This window comes from Jaculus jaculus, chromosome 10, assembly GCF_020740685.1.
Source record: "Jaculus jaculus isolate mJacJac1 chromosome 10, mJacJac1.mat.Y.cur, whole genome shotgun sequence".
Lineage (NCBI taxonomy): Eukaryota > Metazoa > Chordata > Mammalia > Rodentia > Dipodidae > Jaculus > Jaculus jaculus.
In genome coordinates, this window is record NC_059111.1 from 30,753,863 (window position 1) to 30,781,480 (window position 27,618).

The 27,618-nt window shown below is 38.2% G+C and overlaps 1 protein-coding gene across 2 annotated transcripts in view; it reads left to right on the forward strand.

The window, feature by feature from the left end:
• The first annotated feature begins 486 nt into the window (after positions 1–486).
• The window catches only part of Ibtk (inhibitor of Bruton tyrosine kinase), a 70,414-nt gene continuing 43,282 nt past the window's right edge, over positions 487–27,618 (forward strand). Inside the window, exons 1-11 of one of the 2 annotated variants that reach the window (XM_004660392.2) lie at positions 487–630; positions 8,912–9,597; positions 13,284–13,380; positions 14,616–14,740; positions 15,928–16,038; positions 17,705–17,875; positions 19,582–19,699; positions 19,783–19,963; positions 21,842–21,965; positions 24,375–24,552; positions 26,458–26,635. In XM_004660392.2, the coding sequence (XP_004660449.2) occupies positions 9,277–9,597; positions 13,284–13,380; positions 14,616–14,740; positions 15,928–16,038; positions 17,705–17,875; positions 19,582–19,699; positions 19,783–19,963; positions 21,842–21,965; positions 24,375–24,552; positions 26,458–26,635 (1,604 nt within the window). In that variant the 5' untranslated portion in view covers positions 487–630; positions 8,912–9,276. The remainder of the gene's footprint in view (positions 631–8,911; positions 9,598–13,283; positions 13,381–14,615; positions 14,741–15,927; positions 16,039–17,704; positions 17,876–19,581; positions 19,700–19,782; positions 19,964–21,841; positions 21,966–24,374; positions 24,553–26,457; positions 26,636–27,618) is intronic. The other variant, XM_045160258.1, reaches the window with a different exon arrangement.

A 27,618-nucleotide genomic window follows, 5' to 3' on the forward strand; every position in this document is an offset into this window, starting at 1 on the left:
TGCGGGGTTGGGACCCTGGGAGACAGATGTCTTTGGTTTTCCAGTCACCCCACAGGTAGCGTTAGAGGAGGAAACTTTCCTGTGCAAGATGCCTGTGCTTTCGGCTTCTCCTGTCTTCGCCCCAGACCCATTCTCCATTCTACGTCCCCAGCTGCTAGTAGTCATTTCTATGGGGAGGACGGCTAACCCCTAGGGGGGGCACTCCACCGCCAGCTCGCCTTGTCAGGCCACAGCCTTTTCGCCTCGCCTCCAGCCAGCGCCTGCGGCCTCAAGGCCAGCGGGTCAAGATCCTCCCGGATGCCCGGGAAAGGCCACAAGCTTGGGGTGCTGCCACGCTAGGGCGTGCTGAGCCAGCGTGGACCAATCACCGTGAGGCATACACGAGCCGCAGCCAATCGGCGCCCGTCTTATTCCGTCGTCCCGCCCACCCTGGCCCAGGTCCTCCGGGTTCCTCCGGGTGCTGGCAGTCGCGGTGTAGGTGCCGCCGCTTCCGGAGCTGTCCCGGTGTGAGGAGCGTCCGCTGCTCCTGGCGCCCTTCGCCGTCGCGGGCCGCGGTCACTGAGGATGAGTTCGTGCGCGGCCGTGCGCGCGCCCCGCCGAGAGCACCGGCGCACTTTCATCTAGCGACCGGTGGGTGAGCCGGGACCCGGCGCCGCGGGCGGGGGCCCCGGGCGACCCCCACCCCGCAGCCCGGAACGGAGGCGCGGGGACCCGGGAGGGGGGCTGCCGCGTACGGGCTGCGAGCTTCGCGCCGCGCGGGGGGCCCGGGGCCGCCGCCGCCGCCTCCCCTCGGCTAATGAATGGCCTGTCGAGGCGCCGTGCAACGTTGCACTTCGGCCCGACACGCCCTCCGGCGACGTTGCGCTTCTGGTTCCGTCTGCCCGCTGGTGTCACTTCCCTCCGACCTGTTCCTACACGCGCCCACGCCCCTCATCCCTCTCGGTGGAGTTCACAAACTTTGAGTCTATTCTGGGGTTAAGCAACTTTAGAGAAGCGGGAATTGACTCCTGTCTAACAAGGCACTGGCTCTTTTTTGACGGGTGGGTGGGATTGAAGAGAAAGAGGATGGAGAGGCTTTTTGTTCCTAGCTACCAAGTTGAAAAAAAAAAAAATTCTACTTCACTTGGGAAATAAGTAACTTAAGACCCTTGTTTCCCAACATAGTCGTAGAACGCATCACTTGTGTTAGGCCGAAGGGATAGATTTCAGGAAGCAAAGATGGAGTAGCACTTGTTTTTTTACACCTCAAAACAAGGCATTTGGATTAGAAATTCATCACAAATATTGCAAGGATGGAATATCTCCGTATTATAAAATTCAGGAGACTATAAATGAATGTTTCTATTAAGCAGTTGCATTATTACTTGATAACTGTAAACTAGTAGACTGTCATAGGGGAATGATTCTTTGCCACATCCAGAGAAATCAAAATTTGTATAACTTTTTTCTCTTTTAAAACTAGATAGATATTATACTGTAAAGTGTTGAGCTGAAGTTTCCAGGTAGACAGGCAGTATTTGAGAAAAACATTGGAATAGAATACAATATTAATAGAGGTAAATTATTCATGTCCTAAGGTTCTAAGTGCTTGTATTATTAGTGTGTTTTTAGGGCTTACAGAAATAATTTTTGAAATTCCTTCAATATGAGGTATAATCTGCATCTTATAGCATTTATTTTAATTTAACAAAGACACAAGTCTATGTCAAAAATATTTCAGTTTCAAAGATCTCAATAAAATGGTAAGGTTACTTATTGAATATAACTATATTTTGTGAGAATTATGAAGAAATGCAACATTCTTCCCTCTCTTTTAAGGAGCTAAAAATTATTTTGTGTAGGCAAGACTTACATCTACAAGGCAAGTTATTGTCATTTCACAGAAATTGAGGATTATGGAGCTTAAGTTACTTGCCCATAGTTTTAGATGTACCAACCCAGTACTATATTGCACTATTTCTTTTTTTCTTTTTAAACGAGCCACAGGAAGTGTCCCTTTTCTGTCTCTTCAGTCCTTCCCTCACACTTGGCACAATGACATGTACAGACTTAATCTTTTAGGGAGTAAAGTATTTTTTTTAATTTAATTTTTTTTTTTAATTTAGAGAGAGAGGGAGGGTGAGAGAAAGAATTGGCTTGCTAGGGCCTCAGCCACCCTAATTGAACTCTAGACACTTGTGCCACCTAGTTGGCATGTGCCACCGTGTGCTTGCCTCACCTTTGTGCATCTGGCTTACTGGGATCTGGAGAGTCGAACATGGGCCCTTGGGCATCTCAGGCAAACAAGCGCCTTAACTGCAATCCATCTCTCCAGCTCCTGCTGTACTTTCTTAAAAAAAAAAAAAAAAATTTTATTTATTCATTTGATAGAGAAAGAGGGAGAGAAAGAGATAGAAAATGGACATGCCAGAGCCTCTAGCTACTGCCAACAAACTCCAGATGTGTGTCCCCCTTGTGCATCTGGCTAAAGTGGGTCCTGGGAAATCGAACCTGGGTCCTTTGGCTTTGCAGGCAACTGCCTTAACTGCTAAACCATCCTTCCAACCCCCCAGCCGTACTATTTCTTATTGAAGATGCCTAACTTCATTTTGAGAGCTCAGCTTGATAGGTAGAATAGGCAGCATCTAGAGTATTCTTTTAGTGTGGTTTGAAATAGACCATTTCCTCATAGTCAGTTGAAGGTAGGTAATTTGTAGGGTCAGTCACAAGGCTTAAAAAACACCATATTTTCCCAAGATGGTAGGTCGTATGTTTGTAAGCAGCAAGGAAGTGGTAGTTGTTTAAAGATTAGGATGAAAAGCCTTCCAAGTATAAAGGGCTCTAATGCACTTTTGACATTTTCTGGCTGGTTCACCAACACATGCTTTTTTCTGACTTCTGTTAGGCTACCATGTGATTGAATTGTCTTATTTCACTTTCAGAACAAGTCAGGAGATAGTTTTTATGTTCTTTTTATGAATTATTATGTTGAAGCTTAAAGAAACTTAAGTGATGTGCCCAGGAACCTTAGCTAGATAGTGCTGTACCCAGGTATCTAGCACAGATATTAAGATTTCAGTCTGCTACACAGTCCCTAGGCCTAACAAGAGTTCTTTTCCTGACTTCCCAAGCATGTGTTTAGCATGTGTGTTATATTATTTCATTTTGGTCTTGGGTAATGTTAAGGAATGGCATGATCAGATTTGTGTCCTAAAAAGGTAATTGAGCTCCTAACCTTAATGGATGAGTATAAGGACTGTGAGCCATTGTTTAAGGACCAACTTCAGCTAAAACCTCAGTAGTGGGATAGTTGTTAGGATTGAAACATCACCTGTAGCTGGCTAGTATACTTTGCTACTTATTTTTCTGTCAACAGTCATGTTCGTTATGTATGAACGAAACTTCATGTATAATTTTGTCTGTTTATTCCTTGTTTAGGCTTATTGAATTTCTCTCTTTTATAAAGTATTGACCCTATTCCACTTGTTTAGCTTCTCTTGCAAGTTAGCAGCCTGGAAGTTATTGCCACATTGTGTCCATTCAGGATCCTGAACATGTCTTTGAATTGCCTATTTTCAGGTACAAGGGGCTGTCTAGTATCTAACCTATCCTTGCTTGTATAGACTTACTAACCTCATTCCTTTGTGTTCTGAACTACTTGTAGTTTTTTTTTTTTTTTTTTTAGAATGAACCAAGATGATTCTTGTACTTTTAATGTTGTCGTTGAGTAGTCTCTTGAATTTAGTAGGCAAATATACACATCTTTTAAGTTTTAGTAGGGTTTGAATGTAAAATGACCTTTATAGCCTCATGTGTTTGATTGCTGATCCCCAGTAAGGTGGCATTGTGTGGGAAAGTTCTGAGGTGGAGACTTGCTGGAGGAAGTGTGTCACTGGTGGTGACCTTTGAGGTGTCCTGCTGAGTACTGCTTGCAGCTTTCTTTATTTCCTCCTGTTCCTATTGATGTGTTGCTGCCTTCCTACTCCTGCCGTGCTTTCCCTACCATGATGAAACTTCTGGAAACTGTAAGCAGATATAAATCCTTTATTTCCTTAAGCTGCTTTTGGCTGGGTATTTTGTCCCAGCAGTGAGAAAGTAGTTGATACAGAAAATTGGTGCTTAGAGTGTTGCTGTGGTAAACCTGACTATATGGTTTTAGTCTTTTGGAACTGGTTTGAGGGAGGAATATGGAAGGATTTAGAAGTTTAGAGAAGCCTTACAATGATATAAGTAGTTTAGTTGGCCATTCAGATGGTAGTATGGAAGGCTGAGAGAAATGTAATTTGTGGATGCTTGGCTCATAATGAAGTTTCAGAAGGGAACTAGACTATTGGAAACTGAGCTAGGGCCAGTTCATATGGTATTCTGGCAAAAAAAAACTTGCTGTACTATGTCCATGTCCTGAAATTGTGAGCAAAATTGTATTTTCAAAGTAATGGGCTAATGTGTTTGGCAGAGGAAATTTCAAGACAAAAAGCACTACGTCTGTTTTTTGGCTACTTTCTGCTGCTCTTATTCAGATATATAATGAAAGAGTAAAATACAGAGCAGAAAGATATGAAAAATACCAAATTTGGCACAGAAAGAAATATAAGCAAAGTTGAAGCCCCAGGCACAGAAATTGTGGCTACATTGGCTGTACTTATTAAAGTGACCACCACTGTTAAGGATAAACCAACTACTCTGCCCTGGGAGTAGGAAGGATGCCCTGAAGGTAAGACCCAATCCACTGAAGGCTCAAGCTGGTAAGAATGTGAATTCTTTGAAAGAAAAAGACTTGATGGACATTGCTGAAGGAAGGTCTCTGCTCCCCAAGGTCAGCACATGGAGGCTGCTGTAGCTGTAGTCCAAGGCTAGGCCTCATCCCTAGCTGATGGTAGAACTTGGCAGTAGATCCATATGACACTGGCTTTGAACGAAGTAAACATACAAGATATAGGGAGTCATGAGTTGCCCCATGGTTTCAGAGAGCTGCTGAGGCTAGTAAGTGGGAGCCAGGATCAAAGTCTCTGGAAGGAGCTCTGAGGGATGGCATGAAGCTGTGCAGGTGAACCATAAGTTGCAATGTAGACTGCAGAATTTTTATATGTCAGGACGTGGATGTCTGCCAAGAAAAGCTATGGCTCATGGCAGATCTTCTCCAGCAGAGAGGCTACAGGCAGCACAGCTGGAGGAGTAGGGCTAATGGATATGGAGCTGTAGGGTTGGATGTTTGCCATGCTGGTTTTCAGTCTTGCTTTGGCCCAGTTTTTCTTGCTATGGCCCTTTCTTCTTCTTTGTAATGGAATTGTTTACTTTGTGCCGTTCTGTTTCGAAGTTTGTAACTTGTGATTTATTTTACTGTCTCAGACTAAATGAGCTGGGACAGTCTTGAGTATCAGGTGATGCTTGAGGCTGTGGAATTTTGAACCGTGTTGGGTAAGACTGTGAGGACCGTTAACTGTGGACTCAAATGCATTTTGCATCATGAGATGACTGTGAGCTTATGGGTGCCAGAGGTGAACTGTGGTTTGAATGTAAAATGAGCCTTATAGCTCCATGTGTTTGAATACTTGGTCCCAACCAAGGTGGTGCTATTTTGGAAGGTTACGGAGTGATTAGGTTGTGGAGCCTTGTTGGCGGAAGTTTGTCACCCTCTCCTTCCTCCTTGTTTATGGGCCGCTGTAGTCATACTCTTTCTGTGTCCCCCTCCTCTCATGGTGAAACTTGAACCTATAAGCTGAAATAAACCCTTCCCTTCCTTAAGCTGCTTCTGGTTGGGTATTTTGTTCCAGCAATGAGAAAGTAACTGATACATTTTGTTCCAGCAATGAGAAAGTAACTGATACAAGTCTGTGGGGAATCTCCCTTGTATCCTTCTTTATTCTCTATTCATGTGTGTCACTTCTTTAATTTTTTAAAAACCTATTTATTTATTTGAGAGAGAGGAAAGAGAGAGAGAGAGAGAAAGAGAAATTGGGCACTCCTTTAGCACTGTAAACAAACTCCAGATGCATGTGCCATCTTGTGTATCTGGCTTATGTGGGTACTGGGGAATCAAACCTGGGTCCTTAGGCTGTGTAGGCAAGCATCTTAAGTACAAAATGATCTCTCCAGCCCTTGTCACTTCTTTTATCTTGACCACATGTTGGTAATATATATTTATCATTTGCTTATATGAAATCACTCTCCTCTGTCTAGCTATGTGACCCTTGTAGGCACTGTATTACCAAAAAAATAATTTTTTTTTTTTTGAGCTAGGGTCTCACTCTGGTCCAGGCTGACCTGGAATTAACTATGTAGTCTCAGGGTGGCCTCGAACTCTTGGCGATCCTCCTACCTCTGCCTCCCGAGTGCTGTGATTAAAGGCATGCGCCACTATGCCCAGCCAAAAAATTTTGTTCATTCAATGCAATTGTTAAACTGGTTTAGACATGTATCTAAGTATTATCTCTGAATCTGCAGGTTTTATTTTTTTTTTTTGTCTAAAATACTTAGATGTCTCTGTGATATATAATATTCAAAATGTATTTAAGTACTTAGTAAATATATTTTTTCTTCACATTTAAAAATGATTTTAAGATATAAAAATCAATAGATATTATAAATACAGGCTTAGAATTAAAGAGGTGTGTATAGAACAAAGATTCAGGGATTATGAGAATGTAGGGTACAACTAAAAATATGAAAAGCATTGACAGTATCAATGGAGAGCATAGAAAGAGAGGCTTGGAGATAGAATTGAGAGATGCCTAGCTTTGGAAGGCATGGTAAGAACTTGCGTCCTAAGAAGGAGTGGTAAGAGGAGTATATGCTTACTGCCTTCCCCTCTTTTCAGGATCTATTTCTAGACTCATGAAGAGAATATGTTGCAAAGATTTTAAAGAGGGAAGTAGTAAGATAAGAACTGAAAGTATCCACAGGAATCTAGGTAGAGGTCATTAGTAACTGCAGGTAGCAGTGATAATGGAACTCCTGTGTGTGTGGGGAGTAAAATTTGTTAGCTTTTTATCACTGAGGAATAGTAATGAGAGCCCTATTTTATGCATATTTAGTGCCAGGAACCCTGTTAGGTTGGTGGCATTATCTCCCATTTCAGGTGAAGAATGAAGACTTGAAGGGCATAGCTGGCTTGGCTGCATTTGAATGCAGACTATAACTAGGAAATCCTAGATCTTAATTCTCCATACTCATGTTCATAATGTTCTGTATGTACATTGTATTTATACTAATATGGTATATGTAATATTTATATTTAATATTTATTTTTCATCTTTTTAAATACTGTGTAGTGATTATAGAGTTCTCTGCTGTACCTTAATTTCTTCATGTAGGGTTTGAGTGATTAAAAGTTCCTTTTAGATATTTTCCATATAACCATGGGAAATAAAAGGTACTGGGTTTTAGAACCTCAGGAAATGAAAATACTGACCTAATTATTTTTCCCTGTGTGATGTTTTCAGTGTTATTATTTTAAACGATTTGAAGCTTTATTTCTTTCTTCTTTATCCCAGTTAAATACTGAACACTTTCATTGTTTTGTTTTTGATTCAAATAAACATTCCTGGGACAGGTGTGATTTTTATAAGGAATGTGTTCAATGAAAAACTATAGATTAGTAGAAACAGAACTGCTTCTACTAATTAGTAGTTAGAATTAGTAATCAGTGCTCTCATTTCTAGATGGGGAACCAGAATAATTAATGTCTGAAAACTATTTAGATATCAGAGTATTGACTCTCATTGGGATTTGAAGTAAATGTGGAAAATACATAATGGGAATATTTTGTGTCCATATGTGATATACAGAACTTTCCTCTGTTCATATAGTGTACTCATGCAAGTTTCTCTAAAGTCTTATAACTAGCTGGATGTGGTGGCACACGCCTTTAATCCCAGCACTTGGGAGGCAGAGGTAGGAGGATTGCCATGAGTTCAAGGCCACTCTGAGATTACATAGTGAATTCCAGATCAGCCTGGGTTAGAGCGAGACCCTACCTCGAAAAAACAAAAAAATCAAAAAAAAGAATAAATAAAAGAGTCTTGTGACTATTTTTTTTCTGTTTCCAAATATTATAGAGCAAGGAAAATTTAGTAGTTTATATATTAGGAAATATTATTATTTTGTTTTTTAAAAAATATGTAGTTTTCAAAATTCTATTGAGTGTTCTTTTACCTTTTGAGACTTTTGGAATTCAGATTATACTAGACCTTTTGTACATTGTGATTATGAAAACAGTCTCCTTTGTTTCATTTAGTATATATTTATAGTTTCATTTTTTATGTTTATCTTTGAGCCACCTAGGGTTTATATTTGTATAAGGTATAAAGTGTCTAAAGTAATTTCTTTCTAGATAGCTATCAAATGTTTTAATACCCTTAGGTTAATTATTTTATCCTGTGGCAAAGGATCTTCCAGATAAGAAAACACAATGTCTGCCATTTAGTGAAACCTGAGTAATTGGTGAGAGTACTGGTTATTGTTCTGTTAATGTTTGTTAGTTTAGGGGGAACAGAATTTTCTTGAATATAGCAGATTTAAATGTGTTTTAATCCTGGGAATATAGCTTGTAGGGCATAAAAGTATAGAGAATAAAGAATGAGGACCCTAGGTGGACAGAGGTAAACTATAGGTACAGACAAGTTTAAGAGTGGAAAAAAGGAGCCAGGTGTGGTGGCACACACCTTTAATCCCAGTACTCGGGAGGCAGAGGTAGGAGGATCAACGTGAGTTCGAGGTCACCCTGGGACTATATTGTGAATTGCAGGTCAACCTGAGCAAGAGTTGATAAAAGGAGCTATAAAGGTCACTTGTAGAAATCGATAAAATAGATAGTATAAACAAAAAATTTAAAGGACTTTTTAAAAAATGGGAATTAAGAGCATTAAATGTGGACTTAGTTTCATGGTAAAGTTAGAGAGATTTTAAAATTTTTCTTTTCCTTTCCTTATAGGTCACCCTCGCAATTATGGATATTTGAAAGAATCAGCCTGTGTGGAGGGGGGAGTTCCCCTCTTCACTCCCCCTTGGTGCTTGACTCTAGGAATAATTTATAAACTGGGATTTTTTTTTTTAAAGTGAAGAACTTGTATTTGATATGACTTTATAGAACTATTTATAATTTTCGATTTCAGTGCCAAAAGATTATACAAAGATACATAGTTTTATACTATTGTTGTGACTATTTAAATTGTATTCCCAAAGGGTCATTTCTTCTCCATAATTCTTGCATAGCACCTTTGTGTCTGGATTTTTCATTTTTTAAAATTAGTCTTCAGTGTATATTCTGAAGAACTAAGCATTGTTAAAACAGGTAGGATGAATTCTGTCATCCCTGACTGCACGTCAAAATGTCGTTCCCTGAAGCATGCCCTGGATGTCCTTGCTGTGGTGACAAAGGGAAATGACAACCAGATCAAGACCTTTCTGTGCAGTCACTGTTACAATGCTGCTACCATCAGAGATGCCTTTGGCAGGAATGCCCTCCACCTGGTTTCCTCCTGTGGAAAGAAGGCAGTGTTGGACTGGCTAATTGAGAAGGGGGTGGACCTGCTGGTGAAGGACAAGGAGTCTGGCTGGACGGCATTGCATAGAAGCATTTTTTATGGACATATTGATTGTGTTTGGTCTCTGCTGAAGGCAAGTGCACTATTTTTTATTTAAAACTTACATAGAAATCTGTTTTTCTTAGTGTTTCTCATATGGTGGGTGCATGTTATAAGAAGGAGTTACATTTGTTCTTACCTCTTGTTTAATGGCTATATTATTAAAACTTAGGAATTAAAATAGGAATTAATCCTATTTATTTAGGTTTTTATGCAGTCAAGCACCTTTAACCATTGAGTCATCTCTGTAGCCCTTTTTAGCTTTTTATGATGTGAAAATTTAAACATACATCAAAGTTTACAATGTCTTAAGCTACTGTCCAATTTTATGTTTTGTGGATATTCCATATTTTAAAATAATTCAGATATTTCATCACTTAATCAGCACTATATATTACTGAAAGGAAAAACTTTTAGATGAAATACATTGAATAGAGTCTGTCTGAATAAAGAATAATTCATAAATTTGGCAGCATCTAGAACCGGAAGGGTTTAGCCAGAGTACTTAGCTCAGTGGTAGAGTGCTTGCCCAACATGCTAAAGGCACTTGGCTTTACACCCAGCACCATAAGAAACGAACAAACAAGCATTTGTGTAAACACCCCTCCTCCAAAGAAGAATAGAGATTGCTGCTGTGGCCCCATAGTCAATGGGAAGAACAGGTTATTTGGGCTTTGGTCAGGCTTTGCTTACCTCGGAACTTACTGTTGTTTATGCTGCCCCAGTCTAATGATATCTCTTTTACAATTTTTTAAATAGCACTTTCTAGTATTGATAAAAGATGACTTGCTTTTAAATTATTACTAACTACTTTACAAAGACACTATTTGTTAGGGATTACTTAGGGATAACAATTATGATTTTGGAGAACACATTCATTTCTTATTTAGCTAGATAAAATGTTTATAGTTCTAAAAATTTGATAATTTAAAATCAGCTTAACTTATAAAGTTTCTCAGTCAGTAAATTAATTCTACACTTGTTATATAAATAGTCAAATAATGAAGTGTTTTGAGGTGTACACATTGTCACTGTACAAATGAGTACAAGTTTAAAAACACCAGAATTCATGAGGTCTAAACTGAATAGTTTTGTTTTGTACACATGTTTTTCATATTTATGCTGGCCTCAGTAAAGAACTGAACAAGTTTTTCTGTCTTTAAGGAACTTGAAGGAAGCTTACCTTTAGTATCTATCTCTTTTAGAGTTTTAAAAAATTATTTGCATAACTTTTGTAATATACATATCCAGATTACTTTTAATATATAGATATCAGTATAGCCTTTTTTTAAAGCTAAATTGTCTTAGCATACTTCTTATTGTGTCCCAAATATGAAACTTCAGTTTTTAATCTATAAAGGGAGATAATAGGTAGGGCCTGAAGACCATGGTTCAGTAGATAAAGGTACTTGTTCCAAAGTCTACTCCCTGGAGTACGCAGTACCCATTTAAAGTCAGACACCAAGTGAAACTTGTGTCATTATCCCAATGCTCTTATGGCACTGGGAGGTGGAATTAGAATGCTGAAGCTTGTGGCCTCACCTCACAGAAGCAAAGTTCAGAAACAGAAATTCCTTGTCTCCAGGAGGAAGGAGAGAACTGACCCCCCAGGTTGTCTCCTGACCTCACACGCACATGCCCGTACATACACGTATGCACATACACTGGTAATACCAGCAGCAACAGTAAACAGTGGCGGATAGTTATAGTTCTTTCTCATTCCCTCCTGCAAAGAGCACCAGTAAACTCTTTTCTTAAGTTTGTTAATAGGAAATTATTCTTTTATCCTAAAACTTTTATCTTTTGAATTCACTTAGATAATCCCCTTTGTAGGAAAAATTAGATTAGTAAAAGTTAAAGCATGATTTGGCTCCAATCTTCCCCTTCTCCCTGAGACAGTAGATCACTGCTAATGACGTTTAGCTTGAGAGAGCCCTTGGGCTTCTTTTATCCATGAGATTGTCATGTGTCCACATTTGGGTTTTCAGAGTGGAATAGTTGTGGTCCTGCTCTGAAGTTTGGCCTTCCTTTCTATTATCATGTGAATGTGAGCGTGTTATTGCTACAGAAAGCCAGGAAATTGTGCTTTGGCCACCTTGCCCTTAGCGTGATAGTCTTTTCCTATTATCAAAGCCTTACTGAGAAGTGACAGATACCCAACAATGAGTGAATTCCAGGGATAAAACTTTCCTTCACAAAACTATTTTTGACTATTTAATATTCTCATACTGTAAGGCTTTGCTCAGACAATCTGTTGTGTTTAAATGTCAGATGTCCCCATAGGCTCATGTATTTGAGTACCTGGTCCGCAGCTGGTGGTGCTGTTTGGGGAGGTTGAGGAGCCTTAGGAGGTGGACATTGCCAGAGCAAGAGGGTCACTGGGAGCAGGCCTTGTGGTTTTCTAGCCCAGCTCCACTTTCTTTCTGTCTCTGCTTCCTGACTGTGACCAGTGACCAGCTTTGCTTCTGCTGCTGTGCCTTCCTGTTGTCACACTAACAAACCAGAGCAAAACCTTTTTTGAGATAGAGTCTCATTAAGTGCTAGGATTAAAGGTGTGTGCCCTGCCTAAGAATGAATTGTCTTAACATCATTATTAGACACAGAATTTGAGGCTGATCTTATGTATTATGCCATCATTACTTGGAGTCATTGCAACTCTTAAAATTTAAAGACATGTGGCCAGGCTATGAAAGGTGTATTTGTTGCAAACATGCATGCCCACATAATCAAGTCCCCCAAATAGGGTCCTCTGGGCCATCAAACCTGTCCTGCTGTGCTTGTTACTTTTCTGTAACAAAATACTTGAGATAAATGAACTGATAAGGAAGAAGTGTTTGTTTTTTACTACATTTTTGGAGCCAGTCACAAGACTGATCAGTCACAATGCTTTGGCCCTGTGTATTTCAAGGTCAGGAAACTGATGAACTCACAACTGGCCTTAAGACATCTGTAGAGCAAAAGAAAGAAAGACTAGCATCCCATAATGCCCTTCATGGTACACCACCAGTTGTATAAGGATACCCACTTAGCCATACCTCTGAAAGAAAGAGACTAGTGTCCCATATTGATTGCTCTTTGTGGTATACCACCAGTCATGTAAGGAGACCCATTCAACCATACCTCTGAAAGAAAGAGACTAGTCCCATTTTGCTCTACATGGTATACCAGTAGTCACTCAAGGACATGTACTCAGCCCTGCCTCTGAAAGGTTCTTCCACCTATGAGCAGTGCTGTGGGCAGGCTCAGGTCTTCTGCCGTGGGCCAGACTGTATGGTATTTACCTTGGAAAGCTGTCACTTCTACTTTGGTTTAAAATATTTTTTTGTTTTTGTTTTTCGAGGCAGGGTCTCACTCTAGCCCACGCTGACCTGGATTCACTCTGGAGTCTCAGGGTGGCCTTTAACTCACAGCAATCCTCCTACCTCTGCCTCCCGAGTGCTGGGATTAAAGGCGTGCGCCACCACGCCCAGCTGGTTTAAAATATTTTTATTTTATTTCTATTTTCTGGTTCTTTTTCATTCTGCCAAGAATTGGATGTTTGGTTTTTTTCTTAGTTCTTTTCTATGTAAGGAATATATGTGTGACTATGATAAATAATTGTTATTAAATGATTGTCTTTTTCAGTATATTTATGGCCTTGATGGTTTGACTTTGATATTTAAGAATGAACATTTACTGATTATGGGTAAACTTATTATATATGTACTGTGATCTTTCTAGCATGGTGTCAGTCTGTATTTACAAGATAAAGAAGGATTGTCACCTTTGGATCTTTTAATGAAGGATAGACCAACTCATGTGGTATTCAAAAATACTGGTAAGACAATTCCACAGATATATCCCATTAAGGTATAACTTGGAAAAATCTTAATAAAATTTTATTCTAAGTAAAATATTAAGGAGAATTTATTTGCATGTGGATATCTGCCAAAAGCTTCTATGGTTCTTATTAATTTTGTATTTAGAACAGTTTATTTCATTTTGTATTTTAAGTTTCCACTCACATGTATATCTGAAAGAATAAAAATGCAACCTAAAATGGGAAGACTGTTAGAACTGTTACTACTTTGAAGTCATTTAAAATATAGGTCTAGATGATATGCGCATTTGAAGTAGATAGAAAAAGAACGGAAACATGGAAGAATGAAAGTAATTATTTTGCCTATACATTTTATTTTCACTTCTTCCAATTTCTTTGCCTGTTGGGTTTTGGTAATTGAAAATGAGAGGAACAGAGGAAAGATTTAAATGGGGTTCCTTCACAGTTTGTATCTAAGTTGAGCAAGAACACACTCATAATTCATCAGTTCTATTTTTACTTTAGATACTATATTTTACATGACAGTTATAATTTCATTCTAACACTGTCTTGGCCTTCCAGAATAAAAATAATTTATCATAAACTTGACTGTGATGAAGTATTCTATCAGTTTAGTGGGCTCTTACCTAATCACTAGTATGATTTTTGTCTCAGGGACAAACTGTTGAAAGGTGTGGTATGCACACCTGTGATCCCTCTACTCAGGAGTTGGAGGCAGGATAGCTACCTAGTGAATTTGAGGCTTTCCTGGCTACAGAGATCCTGTCTCAATGCTTCCTCTTATTTAAAAAAAATGAAATACTTTTGTGGAAAAGTAATACTGCTTTATTAGAGCCTTAAAACATGGATAATGAAATCTCACACTGGAAATAGCTATATATATTCTCATGGAAACCAAGTAGCTGTGGCAGGTGATAATTTACTTATTTGGCATTTAAATTTTAGCTGCTAAAATCAAGGAACAACTGTTTTGATTGCTTACAGTGAAGGCAGGCTTTTATTTTTTTATTATGATGTGGATTTTTTGATTTCTAGGAATTCTCAGAATTGTATATTGTATTAATAGATTCAAAATTTTAAAAGTATTAGAATCTTTGTAAATATGGTAGCTAAGTTAATTCCTGTCAAGGATCATGTTTTAGAAAATATGCTTATTAGTGTATATCTAGAGTTAGGCTGAGCTGATATTAATTTTACAATTTAAAAGGTGAGCAGCTAAATTTCCATTTTAGATCCTACAGAGGTATACACTTGGGGTGACAACACAAACTTCACCCTGGGTCATGGAAGCCAGAACAGCAAGCATCACCCAGAATTGGTGGATCTCTTTTCCAGGGGTGGCGTCTACATCAAGCAGGTACTTTGAACTGTCATCTGTATTCTTTCATAGATAATAAAATGTCATTGAATTTGATAGCTCAGGTTTCATTTGGATTATGCTAATTTCAACCCTTTTGAAGGTTCAGTAGCATTTTAATGAAGGAACCTATCAGAATTTATTACTTCTATTTTTTTATTTTGTTAGCATTAGTCATATTTACACTGTATAAAATACTCTGGGAAGGTGAGATGTTAAGAAGTTTGATCACATTTGAAACATCACCTGTGGGTTAGGAGGCACAGGCGCATTTGAAACATCACCTGTGGGTTAGGAGGCACAGGTGCATTTGAAACATCACCTGTGGGTTAGGAGGCACAGGCGCATTTGAAACATCACCTGTGGGTTAGGAGGCACAGGCACATTTGAAACATCACCTGTGGGTTAGGAGGCACTGGTGCATTTGAAACATCACCTGTGGGTTAGGAGGCACAGGCACATTTGAAACATCACCTGTGGGTTAGGAGGCACAGGTGCATTTGAAACATCACCTGTGGGTTAGGAAGCACAGGTGCATTTGCAGCTATTGCTGGTTTCTTGATACTGTCTCTAATGGTGGACTGATTTTTCATAATGTGGGTGCCATATGTGTGCTGAAGTGGACAGAGTGCTGGGAACAAAGCGCATAAGGAGAAGAGAAGTAGGACATAGAAATATTTGAAAATAAATGTAAAGTTATTTAAGGCCATGTAATATTATTTAATATTAACCCCCTCTCCCACCCAGTGCATCCATAAAATTACTGTGTTTAGGAGTACTCAAGTTTAGATGTTTCTCCTACTTTTACTGATAATATGTATCACTGCTTGATCATCTTTCTGCTTCATATTGCCCTCTCTCAGCACTTGTTGTCTGTATTTTATTAAGTTGGAAAACAAGGGACAGTTACTTTAGTTATTAAAGACTAGATGCCTATGTTTTCTTTTATTTAATCTCCTACTTAGCAGTCTTTTTTTCTACTTTTCTCATGTGAGTGTGTGGGCGTAATATAAAATAAAGCGTGCATATTTTCATTTCTATTAGGTAAGTTTAGAAGAAATAGCATAGTGAATCATCCTGAACCCACCATCTAGTTTACACAAGTAGCAATATTCAACTTTTAAAACAATAAATTAAGGATTTTTTTTCCTAGAGAAGTTTGATAATAGTCTCTTGTTTTCCCTCAGGTGGTGCTTTGCAAATTTCATTCAGTGTTCCTGTCTCAGAAAGGACAGGTATACACCTGTGGTCATGGTCCTGGAGGACGCTTAGGTCATGGCGATGAACAGACATGCTTGGTAATTGAAATGTCATTTCCCAGTAAACTTCAGGAAAGTTTTGATTGATTAACTGGAAGTATTAGTTAATTAAAGGTTTTCCCTGCTGGGCATGGTGAAGCACACCTTTAATCCCAGCACTTGGGAGGCAGAGGTAGGAGGCTATTCATGAGTTTGAGGCCACTCTGAGACTATATAGTGAAGTCTAGGACAGCCTGAGCTAGAGTGAGACCTAACCTCGAAAAAAAACAAAGCAAAACAAAACAAAACAAAACAAAAAAGTTTCCCCAAGTATAAGGGAAAAATAGTCAATAATAGTCTTTTAAAAATTAATTTTTAAAAATAATTTCAAATTTAGGACTTATATACAAAATAAAAGTATCTAAGAAAAATATTTGGCTTATAGAAAGCATCCAGGAAAGTATATGTATATAGTTATTGTATATAGATTTGAAATATTTTGGGTAAACTAATTATAATACTCCTTTCCTAAAGTCTAGGTCTTTGTTTATTTTAAATGTTTCATTAAGATATGTATGGTCTATCTGGGTGTGGTGGTACATACGTTTAATCCCTGCATGCAGGAGGCAGAGGTGGGAGGATTGCTTCGAGTTTGAGGCCACCCTGAGACTATATAGTGAATTCCAGGTCAGCCTGGGCTAGGGTGAGACGCTGCATCGAAAAAAAATAATATAACAACACAACAACAAAAGATGTGTGTGGTCTAAAAAGAAGTGTGAAAATATGTTTTCATAATAGAATTCTAAAATTGATTTTTATCCTATTGAAATTTAGTGGTTATTAGATTAAGCCTAGTTTATTGCATATTAGAAAATTGGCTCCATAAGCTAATTTTGGGATTTTTTTTTGAGAAGATTAGTTGTATATTTATATGCGCTAAAGAGTATTTTGAAGGAAACTTTAATGTTGGCCTCACTGTAGCCCCATGAGGTGCAAAGGTTTTTGTCTTCATTCCATGCATGGATAACAGTCCTTTATTGGTTGCTTAGGTTATTTTCAGGTAAAATACAGAAGACTTATAAATTTGATTGAGATCAAATATCTAGTAAGAGAAGATCTACATTAGAACAGGTTACTTTACTAAAGGGAAGCTATCTATATTCCTCCCTACCTCTCCGTGTTCTACTTAGCACTTTGAAAAGGTCCCTTTTACATTATTCATGCCAACTAAATTTGCACTTAGAATATGGTAAGGGTTTCAAAATCATTTGAACTATTTCAATGAAATTTCTTACTGGGCTTATACTTCTTGTTTATAAACCAGTGACCAACAATTGTAAACTTGCCTGCCCTTCAATGAAATGGAGTGTTTGCATAAGGTAGATGCAGCCATATTTCAGTTATACTATTTTGTTTATTTTTATTTTTTTATTTGAGAGTGACAGAGAAAGAGGCAGAGAGAGAGAATGGGTGTGCTAGGGCTTCCAGCCACTGCAAACAAACTCCAGATGCATGCTTCACCTTGTGCATCTGGCTTACGTGGGTCCTGAGGAATCAAGCCTCAAACCAGGGTCTTTAGGCTTCACAGGCAAACTCTTAACTGCTAAGCCATCTCTCCAGCCCAGTTATACCATTTTGGATTAGTATGAATAGATTTTATTTGCATTTTTATATAAATAGTTGTTATGGGCTTTTGTATTGTAGTGAAGTTAATTTTGTTTTCTAGGTTCCCAGGCTTGTGGAAGGACTGAGTGGTCATAATTGTTCCCAAGTAGCAGCAGCTAAGGATCACACCGTTGTATTAACGGAAGATGGATGTGTTTATACCTTTGGTCTCAATGTTTTTCACCAGTTAGGAATTATTCCTCCTCCTTCCAGTTGTAATGTACCGAGACAGGTAAACAACTCTTGTGGAACAATAAAGTGAACTGTTTGCTGTAAGACACATGGGACGGCTTATTGGTAGAGTAGCTGAATGTACTTCGTTAACCTCATCTTCAGTGATGTCTGTGCCTATGTATGTGTAGACTTGCACCAGAGAAAGCCATCTTACTACAAGTCCTGGGAGATGAGCCTGATTACTCTAGATGGAACCTGACTGATTTTAGGTTTTCTTTTTCTTGTTTTGGAGATGTGGGTTGACATTCTACTACTTAGCTTGATTCCCAGCCCCAGATTTTTGGGGGGTTGAAGCTTAAGTAATTCTTTGGTATTCCTTAAGAAAAAAATGTAGGAAATTTATCAATATAACATAGACATATGCAAGTGAGACACCCAAGAAGCCGCACGTTTACTCCACTTCTTGATGCCTGTTCCTGCCTGGTAAGTTGATGTGAGGGTTTAATGGGTCCAAAATCCACTATTCTTTGTTCCACCTTCCCATTCTTATCATAGGGCACCCTTTCTCCAGCTTCAGGAACCTTGTTGGAAGTGGACTCTGCTCTAAATTAGGATTCAGGTCATCACCTGTGACAGAGAGGCCTACAGCTCACAGCTTATTGGTTCTTAGATATCTTGTCTTACTGGTTTCATCCTCTACATGTAAAGTCATTGTTAGGCCAATGGTGGTTTTTAAGTCTGCCTCTTTAATCATCTGGGTTACTAAGGGGACAGTTTCTCAGTTTCTGATCTGATACATTCAAGAAGATCCTTGTTTTCCATTCTACTCTGTATGTGGTGGACTAATTTAGGAATGGCATATAGATTCCACTCTCCTTTTTCTCATTGTTGGCTCCTTTGGAGTCCTGGTTTCTGAGGATACATGTTGTTTTCTCACGGGGCAGCTTTGATGGTGGGATGGCGGCACACTCCAGACCGTAGGGAGTGCTGCCTCCCGTAGTGTGCAAGGCAGTCCTTCATAGCGAAAAATCACATGAGCAGGATGTTCATGGTGCTGATTCTTTGAGACCCTGGATAGGTCGATTTAAAAATGACTGTAAGCTGGGTATGGTGGCATACACCTTTAATTCTAGCACTCAGGAGGCAGAGGTAGGAAGATTACCATGAGCTCGAGGCCATGCTGAGACTACAGAATGAATTCCAGGTCAGCTTGGGCCAGAGTGAGACTTTACCTTGGAGCACCCCCCCCCCAAAAAAAAACACCAAAAAAATTTGCTGTTTGCTAAGAATGGCAGTTATACATACTGCTTATTTAAAAAAAAAAAAAAAGCCGGGCGTGGTGGCGCACGCCTTTAATCCCAGCACTCGGGAGGCAGAGGTAGGAGGATCGCCGTGAGTTCGAGGCCACCCTGAGACTCCATAGTGAATTCCAGGTCAGCCTGGGCTAGAGTGAGACCTTACCTCGAAAAACCAAAAAAACAAAAACAAACAAACAAAAAAAACAAAAAAACAAAAAGCCAAAGTTATAATCATTTGGTTTTTGTTCTGTGCCTATTTTCTTTGTTAAAACTCCTAACTGAAGTGACTATTAGAGTGTGCTGTACTCCGAGGATGTGGGGTCTCTGTGAATGGTGAGGGCTGCTAGTAGTGACGACCATTTAGAAGCAGTGGCAGCAAGTATGTGGTGTATTTGTTACCTTTGACAATGTTGTGTTGGGTCGTAGATTAGTAGTAACCTGCAGTGTTCTTCGTTGTTTTGAACAGGTGCAGGCCAAGTATCTGAAAGGAAGGACTGTTGCTGGAGTGGCAGCAGGCAGGTTTCATACCGTGCTGTGGACTCGAGAAGCTGTTTATACCATGGGACTAAATGGTGGACAGCTGGGTAAGAACTCTCATGGCAATATCTGTTAAAACAAATTGGGACCTTTCAACAGATATTTCATGATTGTTTTTTTAATTTTGTAGGTTACTTACTAGATCCCAATGGAGAGAAGTGTGTTGTCTGCCCTCGTCAAGTCTCTGCCCTCCATCATAAGGACATCACTCTCTCCTTGGTTGCTGCAAGTGATGGGGCCACCGTATGTGTCACCACAAGGGGAGATGTTTACTTACTTGCAGACTATCAGTGCAAGAAGATAGCGTCCAAGTATGTACATTCTTAAAAAGAAACATAACCTTAATATGAGTTGGAATGTTCTAGCTAATTCCCCAATACCTGCTTTGTACTGTGCTCAGGAGAGGCTAAGTGAGCAATGGAATGGAGGGAGAAGTGAGGAATGTTTCCTTTGGTGACTTTTGTTTTCTGGCAAGGACTCAATGCATAAATGTAAGATTTCTTTGTAAATTGTCAATTAAGATTTCTGAATTACAAGTTAAATGTGACCTGTAAGGCATTTTTTTTCTCTTACGCATCAGTATATAGAACTAGAGTAATCATAATTTTTGGTTTATGACACTATTGTGAATTCATCTGTAGACTTTTACATCTTCCACACTATTTAAAAAGAAAATATTGTGTACCCTAAGCCTTCATTCCAGGCCCAGGGTTTCCATCTAACTGGCATATTTTCTCTTTCTACTGCTTGTCCTATTGTTGTGTAAAAGCTGTTTTGGTTGCACACAGTAAAGTGTCCCTGCTCTGGGCAATTACAGAGTGTAGAGAATCCAACACACTTGGAAGGGCATGACAGTAGTTCCCTATTCATTTATGAACATATTCACAGTGTTTCACCTCTGATTTCATTTTCAGTGAGACAAGAAGCACATGCTTAAAAATATTAGGAAGTACTCCTGAATCTTTAATGCATTTCAGTTTTTAGTGTTTGATTTATCCACATCTGATTTGATGATAAGAATACATTGCTACATATTTATGTCTTGCCAAAGTATTCAACTTTTGTAGAAAATATGTTTTCTTTTCAGACTAATACTTCATTAGTTTAGACAGTATTTCATTATATTATGCTATAAGAGCAGTAAGTACAAATACAGAATTGTCTTTGTAAAAATATAACTAGTTCCTGGAAAGAAGATAGGCCAACTTGTGGAAGTAGTTGTGGGCAAGACTTCAGAAGTATAGCTGTGTGTCTTATAAAGCAGTTAGTGTACATTTAAAGCCATGAAGCATTCTTTTAGTAAAAGAGATAGGAACTGCACCATCAAGTGACACCTGTGAAGTTAGCATGCACAGAAACTGCCAAGCATCAGTTTGTCATAATTTTATCTTCTCTGTATAACAAGTTACTTTTGACAGTTAATTGTGTGTTGTATTTAAGTTATATAATCTTGAAATTGTGAACACATGTTTCTTAGAACTAATTAAATAGGTATGAGGTGCATTATGGAATATTAGGCTAATTATTGTCATTTATAAAACTTTCTTTTATATATATATATATATATATATATATATATGTATATGTATATATAACATTAGGTTATATAAATATAAGTTGTATCCAAGTTTTCATCAAGATTATTCTTTAGTTACTAGATTCATAACATAGTAATGTTGGAAAGGATTGTTTTTTTTTTAATCTTTTTTTTTCTAAAAGAAAAAAAAACAGCTTCATTACTAAAAATGTTTTTAAAAACTCCTGAGTAGTACATGTTACTATAGTAAAGGATTGTTTTTAATGCAAGTAAACTTTCTGAAAGGTAGGGAAATCATTGGAGTAGCAGCAGTTTCACATTATACAATGCAGATGTCAGATATACATAAAATCAGATTTTTAGGGTGTAGGTACACTTAGGAGGTGATAGTTTTCTCAGTTATTTAAATTTTAAATGAATATGTACATACCAAGTTGGGTTTAGGTATTTGCTATGTGAGCAGAGAATGGAGGAGAAGGTACTTACCAGAGGATGTGAAAGCTGCGTGATAGGGGAAAGGAGGGGTTATGCTAGTCAGGACTTGACCTTGTACCATAACTCTCTGTTGACTGTTGTTTGAATCATTATTGCTTTAAGATTAAGCACTTGTGTTTTAGAAAACACTAACTTAGGATTTGTTTTTTCCACACAGACAACTGAATTTGAAAAAAGTTCTTGTGTCTGGGGGCCACATGGAATACAAGGTTGATCCTGAACATTTGAAAGAAAATGGGGGTCAGAAAATCTGCATTCTTGCAATGGATGGAGCTGGAAGGGTGGGTATATATTTATGTTAAAGTGTAGTAATCTTATTTTCACTTGATAGGTATGGGAGGCACGATATTGTGAAAATGTAGTGCCATGTTAGTAATAGTTTCTTTTGACTCAGTTTCCCTCCTTTCATATTCCTCTGCATTAATTCATGTAAAGCTAAGATATCAGAGGAGGATAGTATTTAATTTGGTATTGAAAGTAACGGCTGTTAAGCTGTAATTTAAAACTTCACTTACTCTAAACCAAATATTGATAAACAGTATTGTATTGCAGAGGTAAGAGGTATGTCATATAGCTACTCATGACAGTGAACAGGCAATATTTAAATACTTTTTGCATAATTGTAAAAGATTTTTTCTCAGATATAATTTTATATTAATGTATAGGTTACCTGTATGTTTATAGGTATTATAATCATATAAGGGATGGTATATTTGTGATCACTAATATATAAAGAACCTCTTATCTCTCTCCCTCTTTTTTTTTCTTTGTTTTGTTTTGTTTTACAAGGTAGTGTCTCTAACTAGTCCAGACTGACATGGAATTCATTATGTAGTCTCTGTGTGGCCTGGAACTCACAGTGATCCTCCTACCTCTGCCTCCCTAGTGATGGGATTAAAGGCATGTGCTACCACACCCAGGTCTCTTGTCTTAAATTTTTTTTATTCCCTGCGCAAATGTTTATGTATGCTTTCTGATAAAACTGATAATTTAAATATATACTTAATGCATATTGAAAATTACATAAATATTTTGTATTTAAATATAGCATAATCTAAATATATTTAAATGTAAAATTATATTTAAAATATTCATTGTTTTGTAGTAGCACTGAAAAGTTATATGCTATGGCTAGGCAAGTATCTTTCTGTCTTATACAGTAAAGACATGATAAGGTGTTTTATGAGGTTTAAAAATTAAGTGGTGTAAGCTGGGCAAGGTGGCGCACGCCTTTCATCCCATAGTTACATAGTGAACAATAGGTAAGCCTGGGCTAGAGTGAGACTCCACCTCGAAAAATCAAAAAGAAAAAAAGTGGTATAAAATCACATTTTAATAATTGAAGAACTGCTTATAGTTGGATGTTTCTCAGTACTAGAATGTTTACCTGGCAGGTTCTAGGCTCTGAGTTGATCTTCAGCACCACAGGCTGTCCCTTTACACACGCTTTAGTTGGGCATTATAGTACTGCCTATAATGCCAGGAGGCTAAGGTAGAAAGATTACAAGCTAGGCTGGAGAAATGACTTAGCAGTGAAAGCTGCTTGCTTGGAAAGCTTTGCCTGGGTTCTATTCCCAAGTACATACATACAGCATAGGTGCACAAAGTTGCATATGTGCCTGGAGTTCATTTGTAGTGACAAGAGGCCCTAGTCCATCCATACTTTCTCAAACAAATACATTAACTATATGTATATTAAAAATGAGAGATTACAAGCCAGAGTCCATCCTGGGTTGCATAGTAAGTGCTGCCTCAAAAACATCATCCTTTCTAAAAACAAAACAGAACAAAGTCCAATAATAATAAAAAGATTAAACATCAACCTACTGGTGTGTAAATTACTGTTATGGATGATTTTAATAGAGTGTACTGAATCTTTTTTTTTATGACTTGGGCATGCATCATTTGGTACCCTCCCTCTCTCTCTCTTTCTTTTTAAATATTTATTTATTTATTTATTTATGAGAGAGAGAAAGAGAACAAGACAGCTGCTGCAAACAAGCTTCAGACGCATGCAGCACCTTGTGCATCTGATGGCTTACATGGGTCCTGGGGAATTGAACCTGGGTCCTTTGGTTTTGCAGGCAAGTGCCTTAACCACTAGACCATCTCTCCAGTCCTGTATCTTGAGATTTGTTTCAGTTATATAACCAAGTGTATATGTCCACTTTTTATTCTTGAGAGTAGAGAGTACAGTTGGACTTACATTGAGTATTTACAGCCTTCTTTTAAATAGCTAACTACAATAGACCTACATCTCTGTTTTAGTTCTTTTATCACTCTAGCAGAACTGTTGATTCCAAACAAGTCATACTGGAAATTGTTAAGATGGTGTTACACTGAAATAACTTATCTGTGGGCTGGGGGTTTGAGATAGCATTCCACTCTAGCCCAGGCTGACCTGGGGTTCACAATAATCCTTTTACCTCTGCCTCCTGAGTGCTGGGATTAATAGTGTGCATTACCGTACCTGGAAGAAATAAATTTTAATACTTGATGTGTGATTAAGGTACTTCCTGAAAGGCATAGTTCCTTAAAATTATCTTTTTGTAGTATCTACCCTTGTTGTCAAAGAGTGATCACTGAAGTGTACCAGTTAGAGCTTTTATTTTTACAGTACAGTTTTCTGGGGTTAGATTTGGTTGTTTTGATGCCATGTTGACTTACATGGTGATATGGTTTTATTTTAGGTGTTTTGCTGGAGATCAATCAGCAGTTCTCTGAAGCAATGTCGATGGGCCTATCCACGGCAGGTCTTAATTTCTGATATTGCTTTAAATAGAAATGAAATTCTGTTTGTCACACAGGATGGGGAAGGATTTAAAGGGAAATGGTTTGAAGAAAAACGGAAGAATTCTGAAAAGAAAGGTGAGTCTGTGTATGTGGACAGTGCACAAGTACCTTTTAGTTAACCTTTAATTTGATCCACATGATAAGGTTTGACCTTTAGGCATTTGTGTCTTTGTCTCAGGATTAATGTTTAATGACCCTCTTCTATTAGACTGTAAGTTCAGTAATGGCAGAAGTCATCTTTAGTATTTGACATGTTCCACTTACATAGCCCTTCATTGTGTCATCTGTTGAGAGAATAAATCAGTTATTAATGCTGAAAGAATATTGACGTTTATGATTACTCAGTATATTACTCAAAATTATAAAGCTAAAGGGGATGAATTTGGCATAATTTGTTGATTTGTTTATTATTTATTAATTTTTGAGAGAGAGAGACAAAGAGAAGGAGAAAGAGACACACACAGAGAGAGAGAGAGAGAGAGAGAGAGAGAGAGAGAGAATGGGCATACCAGGGCCTTTTAGCCACTGTGAACAAACGTCAGATGCTTGTACCCCCTTGTGCACATGTGCGACATTGCATGCTTGCATCACTTTGTGTCTGGCTGTGAGACCTGGAGATGGGCAACATTTTAATTATACAAAAATAAATAAGATGAGCTTCTGTTCCCAGTCAATGGCAAGCTTATAATGGCAAAAGACATATATGTATACTTATAGGTATATATAGTTTAAGGAAACAGATACTGACATGTACTTGAGAACACAGAAATTGGAATACTGAGTGTTAGGGGAGCTTAGTAAACTCCTGAGACTAAAATAGATTAAAATAGATTAAATCCAAGAGCATAACTAGAACACAGGTTTGTTGTAAGATATTGGCAAGTCTTTAGAATTTTACTATCCTCATTTTATTGATCTGAGATGGAAGTCATCTTTGCACATTTGCTTTTCAGAGTTTTACATCTTAGTGAAGGCTGCCTTTGGTACCCTATTCCCATGAATCTAATCAGTCACCAAGTGCTGTTAGCTTCTCTCAGATGTTTCTGAAATCTTTCCTTTGTTCTCCAGGTTGATTGCCCCCTCCTTAATCTCTGTCGTCTTTAAATTTTACAATAGTACAAATTCTTTGTATTTGTTCTTTAGAAATTCTTCACACTATAGCTGGAGCATCTCTTTACATAGGCTGTCTACCTGGCAGCACTGTATTTTGTTTTCATTTTTCTTTCTTTTTTTATTTTACTTATTTGAGAGAGGGAGAGAAGGTAGGAAAGGGAGGGAGGGAGGGAGGGAGAATGGGCATGCCAGGGCCTTAAGCCACTGCAAATGAACTCCAGATGCATGTTCCTTTCTGTGCATCTGGCTTACATTGGTACTAGGGAATCAAACCTGGGTCCTCAGGCTTCGCAGGCAAGTGCTTTAACTGCTAAGCCATCTCTTCAGCCCTGTGTTTTGTTTTCATAGCCTGGATTTGACTTGTAATGATACAGTCATTTGTTAAGTGCCTAGCTATCCTACTAGATTATATATTTAATAAGTAGGGGGCTTGTCTGTCTGATTGCTTTTGTTTCATGATGGATAGACTGATGATCACTGTAGAATGTTGTCGTCCGGGTACTTGCAGAATCAGTGGAAGGAAGGGAAGAGAGCAAATGAATAGGCAGTTTATAAAGACATCAAGTTCATACAGTGCTAATATGTATAGATTTGCATTCTTGAAAGACAGCTTAGGTTGCAGTATGGAGGATGTATTTGTTGAGAGATGACATTGTGCCTAATACTGACAATTCCCTGTGTAATGTAACAAATATGGAGTCCATAACCTGGTGTTGAAGGAAAGGATGCCAGTTTATAAAGGGGCTTAATGTGTACAAGCTACGTGTTTTAATTTTGCATTTTATTTTTAGTTTTAGTTGCTCCTAAATCTCTTTAAGAATTTCAGTAAAGCCTTGATTAATGGGAGTTTGTTTATTTTCTTTTTAGCAGATATTTTGTCAAACCTACATCACACCTCATCAGATGTTTCTTGTGTCTCTGATACAAATAGTGTGTATGAAAGAATTCGACTTGAGAAACTTACTTTTGCCCATAGAGCTGTTAGTGTCAGCACAGATCCAAGTGGATGCAACTTTGCAGTCCTACAGTCAGACCCTAAAACAAGGTATCATTGTCTTTAATACATTTTATTTTTAGAAGGAATAATCACTAGGTATTGTTGTTTTCTTATTAGCTCCTGTGTTATAGAGACATTATCATGATAATCCAAAGGGACTACTTATACTAGGAAAGATGAATTTTCCTTTTAACTGATACTGAAAATAAGAAAGAGGTACCTACACATATTTATGTATAGATACATACACAAAGTCTTATCTTTTTTTTAAAAAAAAGATATTTATTTATTTATTTGAGAGAAATAGGTGTAGAGAGAGAATGGGCACACCAGGGCCTCCAGCCACTGCACACGAACTCCAGAAGCATGTGCCCCCTTGTGCATCTGGCTTACATGGGTCCTGGAGAATTGAATGGGGATCCTTTGGCTTTGCAGGCAAATGACTTAACTGTCAGCCCATCTCTCCAGCCCACAAAGTCTGTCTTTAGTGTTGTACAGTATACTTAAATTTCTCAGATTCTGAAAACTGTGTTATAACTATTTTGTAGCCAGTGTGTGGGGACTTCTGATCCTTGGATGTGATGAGACTAGACAAAACTAGGTGGTGTGGATGTCTGTGGGGCAGAATATCAGAGCAAAGGTCCCAAGTCCCATTAGAGGGTAGGACAAGCACCAGTGGCATTGTTAAAGATGGAAGAAGGCATTGAATTAGGGTGACTATCCATCCTGGCAAGCTCCCACTTTTAACTCTGAAAGTCATTTGCAGGGAAATTCCTCATTCCAAGGCAGATTTCTACCCATTACTGGTAGGACAAAATGCATGTAGGGAGGGTGTCATTATATTCTTGCAATCCTGAAAGAACCAGCAGATTGTTGTAAGTTGATATGTATGTATTTTCAGTTGAATGTCTTAACTAGCTCTTTGACCTGTGACCTGAAGTTTACTTAGCTTTTAGTTTATTTTCCTTCACTTGTAAAATAAGTTACCTAAAAGATGAAAAGTTTAGAAACTTCACTCATTGTTGAATATT